We start from the raw sequence: 16188 nt of genomic DNA, 5'->3' as shown, positions 1-16188 counted from the left end.
AACTCTTCTTCTTCTTCAGTAATATCAGGGCTCTCTCAGCCTCACCCACCTCACAGGGTGTCTGTTGTGGGGAGAGGACAGGGAAGGCGAATGTAAGCCGCTTTGAGCCTCCTTCGGGTAGAGAAAAGCGGCATATAAGAACCAATTCTTCTTCTTCTTCCCTGTTGGCCCTGCCCTTCTGGCCAGGACGCAGATAGGACCCCCCCCCCCCCCGCCCACCCCGCAAGCGGCCGTTCCCAAGCGGGCGTGGGCAGGCGGAGCGCGGCTTGAGGGCGTGGGCCGGGCTGCAGCCGTCGGGCATTGCTTGTGCGCCATGGAGGAGGCCGGGACGCGAGGCGCCCAGTACGAGAGGCTGGCGGTGGAGGCGGCCGTGAGCACCGCGCTGGCCGTCGTGCTGTACGCGGCGCTGAAGGTGAGCGTGGACGGCTTGCGCCACTGGCGGGCGAAGGCGTCGGTGCTGGTGGTGGGCGCCGGCCCCGTGGGGCTGACGGCCGCGCTGGTCGCTGTCCGCTCGGGCAAGGTGCTGAAGCTGCGGCTGCTGGACGAGCGCTCCCGCGCGGCGCTCCTCGCCAGGCCCCAGCAGATCGCGCTGGAGCCGCGCAGCGTCCGCTTCCTCCTGGGCCTGGGCGTGGACTTCGACAACCTGGAAGGCTGCTGGGACCAGGAGCGCTTCTTCACCAGGATCGGCGTCTTCCAAGAACACCTGCTCAGCATCCTGGAGTGGCACAAGCGACGCCACGACGTCGGCGTCTTGCTGGGCACGAAGGTGAGGGGGGAATGGCTCTGGGCGCGGTCCTACGGCAAGGCGCTGTCCAGGGCTGGGAGGAAAATCACGCTGGGCGTTTCCTTCCCTTCTTCAGACCCCGCGGGTCTGCCCCCAAAGTGGGTTAACAACATTCTCCCCGCCTTCATTGGATCCTCACAATAACCCTGTGAGGTAGGTTTGACCAGAAGAAGAAAAGTTGGTTCTTATATGCTGCTTTCATCAACCAGGAGTCTCAAAGTGGCTTACAGTCGCCTTCTCCCCACAACAGACACTCTGTGAGGTGGGTGGGGCTGAGAGAGCCCTGATATTCCTGCCCGGCCAGAACAGCTTTATCAGTGCAGTGGCGAGCCCAAGGTGACCCAGCTGGCTGCATGTGGGGGAGTGCAGAATTGAACCCAGCTCACCATATTAGGAGCACTTCTAACCACAACACCAAGCTGGCCCGAGGTCCATGGCAGAGTGCAGATCTGAACGAGGGTTTCCCAGTCTTGAACTGACACTTTAACCATCTCACCATGCTGGTTGTCATAACACTAACTTCTGTGTAGATCTTCTTAGGCGTGTCCCAAAGAAAGTCAAACCACATTGCAGTGTCTACAGCAGGGGTAGTCAAACTGCAGCCCTCCAGATGTCCATGGACTACAATTCCCAGAAGCCCCTGCCAGCGAATGCATTCGCTGGCAGGGGCTTCTGGGAATTGTAGTCCATGGACATCTGGAGGGCCACAGTTTGACTACCCATGGTCTACAGGGTCAAATTAGAATGGGAGAAACCTGCTTTCAACTCCCTTCTCAGCCATCCTGCTTATTTGGTGACCTTTGGCTCACTGCTCTTTCCCATCCTGAACTGCTTCACAGTCAAGACAATTAATATATACAAATTTCATTCTTTCATTCTGAATTAGTATTCCTCCTGACTACAGGTTCAGTGTCGATGGTGTCCTTCATACCCTAAGAGAATACTTAAACCAGACGATTTGAACTGTACAAGAAAGTAGCTAGCTGCAAGACAAAATCCAGTGGCACCTTAAGGAGTAGCAACATTTATTCCAGCATAACTTTCCATGAGGCAGAGGCAGATCCTTTAAACCCAGGCTTTTATTTTCCCTACAGAAAGCCCACAGGGTGTGAGGGGAGGAGATATTAAAACAAGAGACTCACACCTGAGCCTTCATCTATTCGGAGTGAACAGAACTGAGTCCTCTCTGTGTTCGATCTTTTAAATCAGTCTCTCTTTGTAACATCTCTCCCACCTTTCTGTTGTGAATATATAAACAACCCAATATATAAACGACCCAACACTCTGGTGCATCTGACGAAGTGAGCTGTGACTCAGAAAAAGCATTTGCTGATATAAATGCTGGGAGTATCTGAGGAGCTCCTGAACTCCTGTTTTATCTAGCGGCTACAGAATAACTAGGCTGCCTGTCTGCAATTGCTGGGGACAGCCATCATGGGGGTGTAGTTAGAACACTGGACTAGGCGAGATCTAGGTGCAAATTTCCCAAGAAGTTCTCTGGGTGACCTTTGGCCAGACATTCTCTCTCAGACTAGCTTATAGTGCTATTGTTAGGATAAAACAGAGGAAGGGAAAATCATATACAACTCTTTGAGCTTTTTGGAGGAAGGACAGGGTGAATGTATGCTTGATGGATGAGGGTAAAAATAAAGTGGAGGAATAGAATCGGGTCCAAAATAAAGCAAATCTAAGAAGTTCCTGGCAGTTAGAGCGGTTTCTCAGTGGAACAGGCATCCTCGGGAGGTGGTGGGTTCACCATCTTTGGAAATTTTTAAACAGAGGCTGGATAGTCATCTGACAGAGAGGCTGATTCTGTGAAGGCTTAAGGGGGTGGCAGGTTACAGTGGATGAGCGATTGGGATGTGAGTGTCCTGCATAGTGCAGGAGGTTGAACTAGATGACCCACGAGGTCCCTTCCAACTCTATTCTTCTATGATTCTAAGAGGGCCTCTCCAGTCATGTATGATTGCAAATATGCTCATAAGCTTAACTTCAAGGAACACTCTTTTTATTTGATCAAATTACGACTCCTGTTACAGATTTAAATAAGCACACAATCTTGATTCCTGCCTAACAAGTTAACCAGCTGTAGTTTAAAGGTATATCAATCCAGATATTGCTCCTTGTTTACTTTGGCTTGCACTTAATTATGAAGCTGGCTTACTTCCGTGATTACTTCAGGCAATAATGAGTTTAGTATTGAAGCAATCTATAAATCCGGGGCATTGAATTACCCTTGTACGTTTTTAGACAGGCAACTGATTTGTTAAATCAAAACAAGCGGAAACACAATAGGCAAAGATTAAAAGGCCTAATGACACAGCAGTTGGCCTCTAACTAAGCTAAGAAACCGACGGACGTCAACATCAGAAAGACTTTCATGTTGTCATGTTGAAAATGAACACACTCGACAGTAGGCTGGAAACAGCCGTGTCTCGTGGCTGAATCCTTTGTACTGATGCATGGAAACAATGGGCTCCAAGGGGGAAATGATAAGCGTTTTAGGCACATGCTAGCAAAGGAAGGGCTGTGGATCAGTGGTACAGCATCTTCTTGGCATACAGAAGGTTCCAGGTTCAATCCCCAGCACCTCCAATTAAAAGGACCAGGCAGTTTGTGAAGTGAAAGACCTCTGCCTGACATCCCAGAAAGCTATTGGCCCTCTGAGTAGTAGCAGAAGAAGAGTTGGTTCTTATATGCTGCTTTTCTCTACCCAAAGGAGCCTCAAAGCGGCTTACAGTCGCCTTCCCTTTCCTCTCCCCACAACAGACACCCTGTGAGGTAGGTGAGACTGACAGAGTGAGGCTGAGAGAGCCCTGATATTACTGATGAAGAAGAGTGGGTTCTTATATGCTGCTTTTCTCTACCAGAAGGAGTCTCAAAGTGGCTTACAATTACCTTCCCTTCCTCTCCCCACAACACCCTGTGAGGGAGGTGAGTCTGAGAGAGCTCTGACAGGACTGCTGGATCAGAACAGCACTATCACCATGTATACTACTCTACATCTCACACTGGAAGAATGGTGGGGTAGAAATGAATCTGTTTAACTACATTGTAGCGTGCCTACATGCAATATTCATGAGCCAACTTTCTGTTAGTTTTCAGATGACTTTCTCAAGAAGAATTTGACCTCCGATTGGCCCAAGATAATTATCATAGCTGATGGATCCTGTGGAGAATCTAGCGCAATCCTTGGAATCAGTCCAGACTACATTGTAGAGTCCTGCAATGCTTATGGAGCCAATGCTGTCATTGAAAGACCAGATCAAAGACAGGTAAAGGTGATCTGGTGGCTGGCAATCACTCACTTATTCTTTCTTCAGTGTCTTTGTTCCCAACTACACAAAACCTAGGGGTGGGGCTGTGGCTCAGTGGTAGAGCATCTGCTTTCTTTGCAGAAGGTTCCAGGTTCAACTTCTACCATCTCCAGTTTAAAAACACGCAGGTGATATGGAAGTCCCTGCTGCCAGTCTGAATAGACTATTCTGACCAAGATGACCCAGTGGTCTGATTTGGTATGAGAACTTCAAGTGAGCACTTGGTTCACTTGCTGTAGCCATCCAGATTGTGTATAAGGGTCTAATCAATCCTTTCTCAACTTTTTAATATTGAGAACCCCCTGAAACATTCTTCAGGCTTCAAGGAACCCCAGAAGTGGCATGATCATGTAGAATATGGCTGGGAAACTGGGAATCTCCATTTTACCCTCCCAACAACTTTGTGATGCAGTTTAGGCTTAAAGAGAACAACCAGCCCTAGGTCAACTCAGGGAGTTTAAGGGATTTGAATCTGAGTTTTCCCAGGCATAGTCTTGTTCTTGAACCATTGTACCACACTTACTCTTAACCTGAATTAGATATACACGCTGCTGGTTGTTGTCACAATAGCTATGGGCCAAATAAGTCACAGAAGAACTGTGGTAAGAATCCTGTGCGCTTCTTGGAAAAGTCAATAAGCAGTACAATAAGCAGTATAACTTAAAGGGCATGGCTGAATAGCATATGCAGGTTAGAGCAGTGCTGCTCCACCATAAATAGTAGCAACGGGGGGAAATTAAAAAGAGGGGGGGGGGAGCCGGAATGAAAATGCACACAAGGGTTCATAATGCCCTATCTGCCAAGCCATCTGTCACAAAATTACTTCCCTTCCATGATTTACACATTACAGGTGCCAACGCCTGAGATACGGGCTCACAGCCTGTACTTTGATCTCTCTGCTTATGGCATGGATATGACTGCTCTGGGGAAGGAGTCTTCTAAACCTGGATTCCATCTGAAAATCTATGGGACTTTCCGCAACCGCTACCTGGCTTTGGCCTGCCCAGCTTCTGATTCCAAAATTGTGAGGTTCCTACGCCATACATTCAGTTCCACAGTGAGTATCCAAAACGTTTGCTTTTCACATGGCAATAATAGATCCGACACTAGGAGATCTTTTATTGGAGCTTCCCAGGTTGCATGTAACTCCAATTCAGAAAAGAACCATGGTGCTGGTGGGAAAAGGATCTAACCCTTTCTACCTGGGCACAGTTTTCCTGATAAAAACTGATACTCCTTCTATCATGTGCATATCATTGCTTTATTCTGGAAATGGGGAAAAATGCATTAATGCATCTTTGCCAGTCTTTCCCCCTTCCACGATTAATGACAGCATAGATCACTGTACTGGGATTGTCAAGCACCTGGAAAGAAAATATCTTACTCTTTTAACAAAGACCTAAGGTATGGAAAGAGGCTGTTGAAGCTTTTCACAGTGCCTCAGCCTCTCTTTAAAGGGGCAGCTTGCCATTTTTCTCCAGGTCATTGGCAACATTATTTTCCTGTATATGAGAACGTGAGAGAGACAGACAATTTGAGTAGGTTAAAGGGTACAAATATAGTAGATAAAAGAACGTTGGATTTTTTTTTGTCTGCATCAATCTAAATAGAAGATGTTTACTCGATCCCTGGACTGCCGCCCATCGTTCCAATGCAATCGAAACTAGGTACTTGAGCAGGTCATCTACATACAGTATCGTAACTTGTAGCCGGCCTTGAGTTAGATTACTTTAAAGCAGGGGTAGTCAACCTGTGGTCCTCCAGATGTCCATGGACTGCAATTCCCATGTGCCCCTGCCAGCGTTTGCTGGCAGGGGCTCATGGGAATTGTAGTCCATGGGCATCTGGAGGACCACAGGTTGACTACCCCTGCTTTAAAGCATTCCATGGGATTACACACACGTGTGACCTTGAACAATGTTGCTGTTGTCCACAGATAATGAAAAGCATCTTCCACCAGTCTTTCAATGCTTACAAGATGGATATTGAGCCCAGAGTGAATGAACTGACACTCCATCACATCCAGTGCAGCCCTCGAATATTTGAGATTATGCTCTCCCACAGGCGGGTCACTGCGGCTTTCATTGAAGGAGAAAACACTGTTGTTACTGTGGAAGGAGAAGCAGCCAGAGTGCTGAATTTTGACACGGGTTAGTGCATGCGCTTAAAATAATTTTAGCCCTGCAAAAGGGAAGTGAACAGGGGAGGATGAAGGACATAGCCAGGGGAGGAAATCTTCCATTGCAACACATGCCCAGAGGAACAGCACAGAATAACTAACTCATTGAAGTTTTGCCTATAAAAGTAACCCTCTCTTTCTCTTCCAACCCACTGTCTGGCAGGCTGTGGAGTGAACCTTGGACTGAGAGGTTTGGAATCCATGGAAGAATTAATCTATAAGGTGGCCACAGCCGTGGATCAGAACGATGTATTTGAGGCCCTAGCGGCTAAAATCCGACACTCAAAACAAGTGGCAGAAGATTTCAAGCAAAATGGATTGTTTGCTACCATGTTTGAGTAATCAGATGAAACGTACACATGCAGGCACTGCAGAACTGACGGTTTGGTATCTTATTGCACAGGAAAAAAAAACTGGGAAATTGTTTTATGCTTCAGGGAAATTGCCTTTCCAGAACTCTAAATTAGGTCAGGGTCAAGCGACTCCCCATGCCCTCCAACCAGGATGTGCCCCCCAGGGCTTGTGAGGCAACTCTTAAGTGGGGGGGGGTAAGAAATTTCAGAGGAGGTGGTCTTTCAAATGCCTAAGCCATTTGGGACTTTAAAGGGAAGAACGAGCACTTTGAATTCTGCCTGGAAACCAAATCGGCAGCCAGTTCAGATCTTTCAGTATGATCCTTGGATCATGCCCCTGGCTGTTATATTTGGAGTAGCTGAAGTTCTGGACTGCTTCCAAAGGCAGCCTCATCCATGTAAAGCACATTATAGGAATCCAACCTAGATGGCTGAGAGTGCTCTCTCTTTCTCTTTTTCTGTGAATACTGTTATACTATGTCTACAGCTCCACCTGGTGCAGTTTTTGACTTATTACACATAGATTGCTCTGTTCTGTTACACTTTCATTACATTTTCCATGGCTGGAGAATCATCTAAATAAGGAGAACATCTATATCAATCCACTCATATGCATTTGGCAGTCTTAGCTAGTAAGGAATCAACAAGGAATTCCCATAATAATAATTGTTGAGTAGGGATGAGCATGTGCTGGTTCACAAGCCCAAATTCAGCATGGACGTGGCCCAGTTTGGAGTCCCCAGTCCGATGTATGGGGGAGGAATAAATACACACAGGCTCTCCCGTCAAGCCTAAATTTGGCCAATTCACAGAGAACATAGATTTAGTCCAGGTGTGCAAGTCACATTAGTTGCAGTTTCCCCATACACAGTGCCTGATTCAGATTACAACTGTGGCATGTGTCGAGAACATTTGCTCCCATATCATTTTTTGGAAGGAAATGATTCAAGGGGGCCCAATGAAGGGGCTCCTCTCCATTCCATAAAGAGAGGGCAGTGATGGAAAAAATCCCACAGTGTATGATACCTGCAAAACAGGCCACGCAAATTAGGGGAAGGCAATCTGAAGACTGTAACTGGCCCTCTGGACCATATGAAAGGAAAGTGTCGATGGACTTAATGCACTACAAGGACTGTTGCTGGGTGATGGGAACAGCATACAAGGGAAGGCTGAAACACAAACTCCAAGTGCGCTGCATTTGAATTGGGCAACATGGGTGCAGAAATTGAGGAGACTCCATAACCCATGTTCCACGGGCTGCAGGGTCTGGACCTGGGAATCTGTTACCATTTTGAATGTAGTCATGTTCAAATGGCATGGCATATACACATCCAACCTGTGCGTACGTGCAAATACCTGTTTGTAACAAGTAGATGTTTACTTTGAAAATGAAACGGCCAGCACATGGACAAGTGTGGGCATTCGATCCAATATTCCGTTTTCATGCACTGAATGTAATATGTAATTACTCCACACATGTATATAAAAAGAGTACGCTGTACATTAATCCTACCTGCATCCATTGCAACATGAATCCTACCTGCATCCACCTGCAGCCGTTGCAAGGCTGTGGTCACACCCTGCTTAGCAGAGGCCAAGTCCGCAGACCTCAACTAAGATGGGTCAGGAACAAGATTACAAAAAACAGGGAAGTTATATACTCCAACTAGGTAGGGCTGCCAGCCACCACCTCTGAATGGTTCTCAAGGCTTTCAAGGCTCAGAGGCAGCCTTGAGGCCTATCAGGGAATTAACAGGAGTCTTGACCCAGCACAGAGCCAAGAAACCACAATACAGAATTGGTAGAGTAACACAACACAAGGCACAGGCTACCACTTAGCTTGTATAGACAGACAAACAGACAAAAGGTTTTTCAAAATTATTTTGTATTGGATTTATTTATTAAGGTGCACATAGACAGTTGTATGAAGCAGTGAAAAATAAGAACACCTCTTGCTAGCAAGTATGCCCACTTAAGCACAAAGAATGGCAAAGCTCTTGGAGTTTCAAAAGCCCAGAGTCCACAGGTACAGTATGGTCAAACACAAGCAAGTTACAGGTTGGGGAAGACAAAGTTTTACAAAATGGTGTTACAAATTAAGTTTTTTAATGGCTTTTCCCCAGTGGGATTCTAGACACAAAAGCCATTCAGGACTATTTGACAATTTATTAATAAGCCAATAGACTTACTGATGTTGGGGCAGAAGACATGAGAAGAACCAATCCTAAACCAGGAGATGGAATGCTGACTTCCTCTAGCTAGAAGCCCATTTCACAAAACAAGTTAATTGGGAACATCTGCAACTCATTACCTTATTAAGGTAACACTGGCAGTGTTAGCTTCTCCAAGGAAACAGGTGGAGATAATGTAGTAGTACATGCTTGCACATGCCTGCTAGAAAATCTGCAGACCCAATGCATGAACCAGTTTTACAAAAGCAAAAACTGAAGCCATTATTCTACTATAGATGCTTGTGTGAAATACAACACCTACAGTTAATAGGAGAGACTAGGCATGCGAGCTTGGAAGAAAGCATGTGTTAAGCAATTGGCCAGCTAATTGCCTGGATGTTACCAAACTGTAATTTACACGTGCCCTTTTTAAAGGCTATACTATGTCCCTTCCTTCCAGTACACAGCCAAATACAGGCGGCGATGGGCGACACCAAAGTTAAATTGGATTACATTTGCAAACAAATGTTTAGGACTATTCCAGAAGCCCTTCCCGAACAGAATCGTGGAGAACAAGAACAGAGAGCTTGGTGGGGAGTATCTTGCATACACTACTCTTCTGTTTTACCTACAAAAACCAAAAGACAAATTATTATTTTTTTAAATAAAAGTCGCAAACCCCCAAAAAAGAGGGTGAAGAATTTCCCCAAACGAGCCAGCCCTCTTTCTTTTTAACAACGACCCTGTCCCGCTCCTTCTACAGAAAACCCCCTTCCTCCGCTTTCCCCGCAGCGCCGGCCGAATTGTTTCTCCAGCTGGGCGAAGCGGCACGTGGGTTTCCCCTCCGGGGACTACATTTCCCAGGGTGCTTTGCTCGCCGCGCCTAGCGATTGGCCCAAGAGCACCGGAAGGGGCTGTTCCACTCCGCTCAGATAAGGGAGAACTCCGGAAAAGTGCACCTGCGAAGGGAGAGGGTTGCTCGGCGCCTGGGAGGCGGCTGGAGTTTGCGGGCGGCGATGGCTGCGCTGAAGTACGCGGGCTTGGACGACACCGACAGCGACGAGGAGCTGCCGCCCGGCTGGGAGGAGCGAACCACCAAGGACGGCTGGGTGTATTACGCCAAGTGAGGAGGGCAGCGGTGGGGAAATGGGGGGTCTGGGGCTGCTGGGAGGGTGCAGGAAGCTCTCCTCTCCCCCACCTGCACTTGGCAAAGGTGTGAATGGGCTGCCTCCTCCCCCACCCCCTTCTGCACCCACCTGAACTAGCCATAATACATACAGCAGGTGATGTGATGCTCCTCCTCGGGTTCATGTCTGTTTCCTCCCAGTGCATGAGCTGCCATAATCAGACATACTTCAGGCAGAAGTACAGCAGGTGATGCTCCTCCTCGGGTTCATGTCTGTTTCCTCCCAGTGCATGAGCTGCCATAATCAGACATACTTCAGGCAGAAGTACAGCAGGTGATGCTCCTCCTCGGGTTCATGTCTGTTTCCTCCCAGTGCATGAGTTGCCATAGTCAGACATACTTCAGGCAGAAGTACAGCTGGTGATGCTCCTTCTCGGGTTCATGTCTGTTTCCTCCCAGTGCATGAGTTGCCATAATCAGACATACTTCAGGCAGAAGTACAGCAGGTGATGCTCCTCCTCAGGTTCATGTCTGTTTCCTTCCAGTGCATGAGTTGCCATAGTCAGACATACTTCAGGCAGCAGTAGAGCAGGTGATGCTCCTCAGGTTCATGTCTGTTTCATCCCAGTGCATGAGTTGCAATAATCAGATATAGGGCAGGCAGAAGTACAGCAGGTGCTGCTTCTTGGGTTCATGTATGTTTCCTCCTTCCATGCATGAGTTGGTGCCAACTTAGGGGCTCATGAGAACAATAGTCCATGGACATCTGGAGATCCGCAGTATGGACGCCCCCCTGACTTGGATAGTTTGACTTCTGCTCTTCTCGGTGGGGAGGAAGACCCTGTGTGAATTATAACACAGCTTGCTGGGGGGTAACCGGTAATGACTGGGGAAGGCACTGGCAAACCACCCCGTACTGAGTCTGCCATGAAAGCGCTAGAGGGCGTCACCCCAAGGGTCAGACATGACTCGGTGCTTGCACAGGGGATGCCTTTACCTTTAATCTGGGATAGGCCCCTCCTCCTCATTTTCATCTAACCATCTTTCCACCACAAACCAGTATTCCCAGCAGCTGGACTTCAGTTTTGTCCCCTCCCTCTCTGGCATATTGTGTTGAGTGAAAGATATTGTGGAGACTTGTTACCTTTTAAATGAAAAATTAAAGCCCAAAGCAAACAGTGATTTAAACAGGAAGAAACCTGCATGGAGTATTGTTGCAGCTGAGTATGAGTGGTTATGCTATAGTTATATTGAATCATGAAATTATTTTTTTCAAAACTCTTGAAATTTGTATTACTATTTTGACTTTATAGACTGCCTACATCAGGCTTTCTCAGCCATGGTTTTGTGAAACCCTGGGGTTTCTTGACAGCCCTGGCAGGGTTTCCTGAATGGGTGGGAGTTAATTTGAAATATATATTTATATGTATTACTCATTTATTGGATGATATTTATTTTATTAGATTAGATTTTTATACCGCTCTTCCATATGGCTCAGGGCAGTTTACATATAATATCACGGGGTGGGGGAGGTACGCATGGAATGGCCTAACATATAACATAGTCAGATAAGGTAAAGGTAAAGGTAAAGGTATCCCCTGTGCAAGCACTGGGTCATGTGCATGTACTTGGCAACATCTGTGTTTCCAATCACTACGTCTCATGTATACATGACGCTATTTAAAATAAGGTAAAGGTAAAGGTATCCCCTGTGCAAGCACCGAGTCATGTCTGACCCTTGGGGTGACGCCCTCCTTGAGCTGGCTGCTGGGATCGAACTCCCAGCCTCATGGACAGAGAGCTTCAGACAGCATTTCTGCTGCCTTACCACTCTGCACCACAAGAGGCTCTTAACATAGTCAGATAGAACAACAATAATCTGACAGTGGTTCTGAATTACACAATTTCAGTGATCTTAAACAACAACAATATCACAATATAACAGGCCCCCAGAGAGGTCAGACTGGTTCAGACCATGGAGAGGATGTCTGAGGGGGGACCTGTGGATGTTATTTGGGTTTGGTCAGTCTCAGGCAAATGCCTGGTGGAGGAGCTCCCTTTTGCAGGCCCTGCGGAGTTGTGGGAGTTCAGGCAGGGCTCTAATGTCTTCAGGGAGCTCGTTCCACCAGGGGGGGGGCAGGACAGAAAAAGCTCTGGCCCTTGTTGAGGACCGATGTGCTTGTTTGGGGCCAGGGATCACCAGCCAGTTGGCGGTGGTGGAGCATGATGCTCTTTTGGGGGTATGACCGTATCTGGTTATGTTGACCCGTGATGGGCCTGGAGGGGATGGAATGGGGAGGGGGCCCTGTTGGGCATGTACACAGCTATATTTCCCAAGCATATTCTGGGTAGACATGAGATAACATGTCCAGGTTTAATTTTTAATTAATGTGAGCTGGTTTCTCTGTAAGTATGCCAATTTATTTTAATGGACGGTATATGCTAGGGTTCTGATGGCTCCCTTTGTTGGTAGATCCACCCGTCCCTGACTCCAAACCCAGGAGGGTTCTTCACTGATGCCCAGCATGCGGCCATTGCCAGGATCAAAAAGATGTTACTTAGCACCAAAGGCCACGCCTTCCTAAATGCACAGCCAGTGAAGGGCTGTTCTGGACACGCTGTCCAGAATCCCTAGATCTCTTGATCAGTCTACCCAGCCCCTGCCAACATAATTATGGCCTACGCAGTCAACAACCAGGCCTATTGAACCAACCTTCACCATCCCCAAAAGCCATTTGGAGGAACCCCCAAAATTCCTTCTTGGGCCCAACTGGTTGATCCCATGATGAAAGGAAGGGAGTTTGGGACAGCAGCCACCAGCAAAATCATGATTTATACAGTACTCTAGAGATAATTTGTCCCCAAACAGCTGAAGGATATTGGCAGAGAGCACCCTGGTTTATTCTGAGCGTGTATACATTGCGTAGACTTGGTGTGTACTAAAATGCTATTGGGTATGCACTGCATTTCCAACGATATTTCATTAAAATAATGCTTAATGTTCTCTCTTTCAGTCACATTGAAGAGAGGACTCAGTGGGACCATCCTAAATCTGGAAAACGAAAGCGTGTTGCTGGAGGTTTGTGTTCTTTCTAGTGAATGGATCTGCCCCCTTACTGTTATCTGAGAACTTTTGGAACAGATTTTCTGAGATCAGTTTGGTGAGAAACCTGAAAACACTGGTTTGAACTATGATTGCTAGGAAGGTAAAAAGGTAAAGGTATCCCCTATGCAAGCACTGAGTCATGTCTGACCCTTGGGGTGACGCCCTCTAACGTTTTCATGGCAGACTCAATACGGGGTGGTTTGCCAGTGTCTTCCCCAGTCATTACCGTTTACCCCCCAGCAAGCTGGGTACTCATTTTACTGACCTCGGAAGGATGGAAGGCTGAGTCAACCTTGAGCCGGCTGCTGGGACTGAACTCTCAACCTCATGGACAAGACAGCTTCAGACAGCATGTCACTGCCTTACCAGTCTGCGCCACAAGAGGTTCTGATTGCTAGGAAAACTATAGTTTAAATAATATTTGTGTTACAAAGTGGATCTGCATGTCTATTTTCAGACTACCTAACCTGGGTTGTTCACTCTGAAATCTGTGTACTTCTTCTGGAGCTTAAGTAGACTACAACTATAAGCAAGAACTTTTTCCTTTATAAAGCCTGCTCCAGAACTATTGATTGTCCTGTGTGTTTGGGGTTTAGTAAAAGTATGAACACGAGTGTTAGCTAATGCGGCATGTTTATTTAAACCCGGTGTCTGAATTCTCCAATATTATATAAGACTAGGTAAAAAGCCTACTGCACATGTAAATGCAATGGGCACTAACAGGGAGGTGTTTTGGGGTAAGTGGGAGGCGGAGCAGAAGCGGTGTCTGGACACCTGGACAGGGCCCGGACTCCGTTCCACCCATAGTGGCTTTTCCCAATTATATAGCGCCACTATATGTGGTAAGGATGTACACAAGATGCAGATTTTCCAGTATTATATAAGATGCCACTTTCATGTGGTTGTTCATATTCACTGTGGAATAGTCCTAAGAACTGGTTCATCTGCAACCATTTTTAAATATTCTGTAATCCTTGAAGCATTGAAGGGTTTTGTTCATAGCTGAAGTAGTTGTAATACCATGACAGAAGGAAACCTTCTAAGCTGTTCAGTCTAGATGTTTTCTGGAGATTTCAGGGTGGTGGTAGCCTTTCTCAGGTTCTTGCCAGGTAATCCTTAATCTAAGGGAGTTTCCCAAAGAAGGGGAGAAATTTCCTTTTCATCAAAATTGTTGCTTATTTTGATTTATATCCTACCACTCTCCGAAGACTTGTGGCAGGTCACAGGAAAACAATTTAAAACACCATTAAAATCAATCATAAATCCCCAGTACCATTAAAACTCATAAAACCCCCATAAAATGGCGGCAAAAATCCCCAATCCTTCCCCAAACTACAGTCAACCATCACAGGTACAGAATCACAGAGTGGAATAGTGTTGCCAGAGGAGGGGCCCTAGTTGTCCCTGAAACCCGGCCTCAACCAAAGACCATTTTACAGGTCCTGTGGAACTGAGGCAGCCCCATCAGGGCAGGGCCCTCAGCTCTTCTGGGAGCTCATTCCACCAGGTTGAAAAAGCCCTGGCCTGGGTTTGAGGCCAAGAGTGATTCCCTGGGGCCCTGTGCTCTGACTAGCCTGATCTTGCTGAGGAGTGTCAGCCAGCCCTGTCTTCTGCATTTCAAACCTTTACAGGGTTACCAGAAATTGGCTGTGATTTGTCAGTCAACAAAAATGACTCTAGTTCTTTTGAAAGTGAGCATTGCAGTTGAATGCAGTAAATTTCCTCTCCTGTTCTTAAGATTCTCTCTTGAAGGCTGATTTGTCAAAGTGAGGCCATGATCCCTTTGTGCCAAGTACTACTGGTTCTCTGTTGACCATCCTAGTCAATAGCAACTGTTTCTGTCATGATGAGGGGACATATTTTTTTGAAATGAGAGGTTTAAATGTTTTTTTAAGTGTTACCCCAAATGATATTTGTTTACCTTTTTTCAGATTTGCCATATGGCTGGGAGCAAGAAACAGATGAAAATGGACAAGTCTATTTTGTTGAGTAAGTGAGAATTGTTCTATATGGCTGGCAGGAAAAATTGTCAGACAGGAATTGTAAGGCTGCAATTTCATCATTTCACTTCTTTTCACTTGTGTCGTCCAGTTCTAATTGAAGTTGCAATGCAGTGCCTACCCTAAAGGCTCAAGATGTTTTTGCAAGTAATGTTATCCTTCCAGTATATAAATATGTTGGTCTTCGTTCTCCCCCATTTGCACGCTGGTGCCTTCCAGAACCTGATTTGGATCAGAAAGCAGCACCCAGAAATTTAGGGGGAGAGAGAGGAGTATATTGATGTTGCCTAATTCTGAAATGTGCCTTTTGTATGGCTACGCGGATTTACGTTCCACTTTGCCTTCGCTCAACATGTTTTCTGTATTTTAGAAAATGCGTAAAATATGGCATAACCAATCAGGGTAAGCAAAAGCAAAATATTTGCTAAATAGTGACATTGTGTAGACTGGCTGGCTGTTAAACCATAACTTTGAGTAGAAGTTAAGAGGGAAGGAGACAGTAACAATCTCTTCTTTGGCCACAGTTCACGGAGCAATATTGCATTTGACTCAACTGTGTGAAAAATACTTCAAGGCCATAGACTTCCAACAACATCATTCCAATGACAAACCTCATTTTAAATAACTTGATTTTGATTTTGATTTTGATTTTGATTTTGATTTTGATTTTGATTTTGATTTTGATTTTGATTTTGATTTTGATTTTGATTTTGATTTATTTCCCGCCACTCCCAAATGGCTCGTGGCGGGTTACAGTGTCTTAAAACCCCATTAAAACTCCCATTAAAAGACTTAAAAATATCACAGCATGGCAGCACAATAATAAAATCCCCTTCCTACCCCCCTTCCAAAAAAAAGGGGGGTGGTGGAGGAGAAGGAGGTCAACGGTGTTCAAGAAGAAGCCCGGGGGAGAGCAGTCGATGTACTATTTAAATTACTATTTAAGCTGTGACAACTGCTACTAACTGGAAATATTCCTCACCTTCCAACCCCAAAAGAAGACATTTGCATCAGTTTTTTTAAGTCCCAAAGAGGGCAGATAAAAAAAGAGGACATATGGGAACCCTGTCATATGTGTGTATGAGGACATGGGGGGCAGGCTGTGTGGGTGGGCTACCCTTCTTTCCAAATTCTCCTCTCAGAGGGTTCTTA

General features: G+C 46.2%; 2 protein-coding genes across 6 annotated transcripts in view; both read left to right on the top strand.

Annotated features, from left to right (window-relative positions):
* Nucleotides 1-313: 313 nt before the first annotated feature.
* Nucleotides 314-8071, top strand: LOC143823486 (uncharacterized). The gene is made up of 5 exons (XM_077309860.1): nt 314-766; nt 3883-4059; nt 4952-5158; nt 6038-6251; nt 6444-8071. Exons 1-5 carry the CDS (start codon nt 314-316, stop codon nt 6620-6622), a joined length of 1230 nt encoding a protein of 409 aa, XP_077165975.1. The 3' UTR covers nt 6623-8071.
* A 1669-nt stretch (nt 8072-9740) lies between these two features.
* The window catches only part of WWOX (WW domain containing oxidoreductase), a 538960-nt gene continuing 532512 nt past the window's right edge, over nt 9741-16188 (top strand). For all 5 annotated transcript variants that reach the window (XM_077310532.1, XM_077310536.1, XM_077310534.1 and 2 more), the window contains exons 1-3: nt 9741-9927; nt 12945-13009; nt 14968-15025. In XM_077310532.1, the coding sequence (XP_077166647.1) occupies nt 9821-9927; nt 12945-13009; nt 14968-15025 (230 nt within the window). In that variant the 5' untranslated portion in view covers nt 9741-9820. The remainder of the gene's footprint in view (nt 9928-12944; nt 13010-14967; nt 15026-16188) is intronic.

This window comes from Paroedura picta, chromosome 14, assembly GCF_049243985.1.
Source record: "Paroedura picta isolate Pp20150507F chromosome 14, Ppicta_v3.0, whole genome shotgun sequence".
In the NCBI taxonomy this organism is placed as follows: domain Eukaryota; kingdom Metazoa; phylum Chordata; class Lepidosauria; order Squamata; family Gekkonidae; genus Paroedura; species Paroedura picta.
The sequence above is the reverse complement of the archived record's forward strand: the minus strand, read 5'-3'. Positions and strand labels throughout refer to the sequence as shown.

What these genes read in the sequence shown, in the direction of transcription:
- LOC143823486 (XM_077309860.1), top strand. Translation starts at nt 314, where the DNA reads ATGGAGGAGGCCGGGACGCGAGGCGCCCAGTACGAGAGGCTGGCGGTG. An exon ending in GCGTCTTGCTGGGCACGAAG is followed by an intron (nt 767 to 3,882) that starts GTGAGGGGGGAA and finishes ACTTTCTGTTAG; the next exon opens with TTTTCAGATGACTTTCTCAA. An exon ending in AGTGCTGAATTTTGACACGG is followed by an intron (nt 6,252 to 6,443) that starts GTTAGTGCATGC and finishes ACTGTCTGGCAG; the next exon opens with GCTGTGGAGTGAACCTTGGA.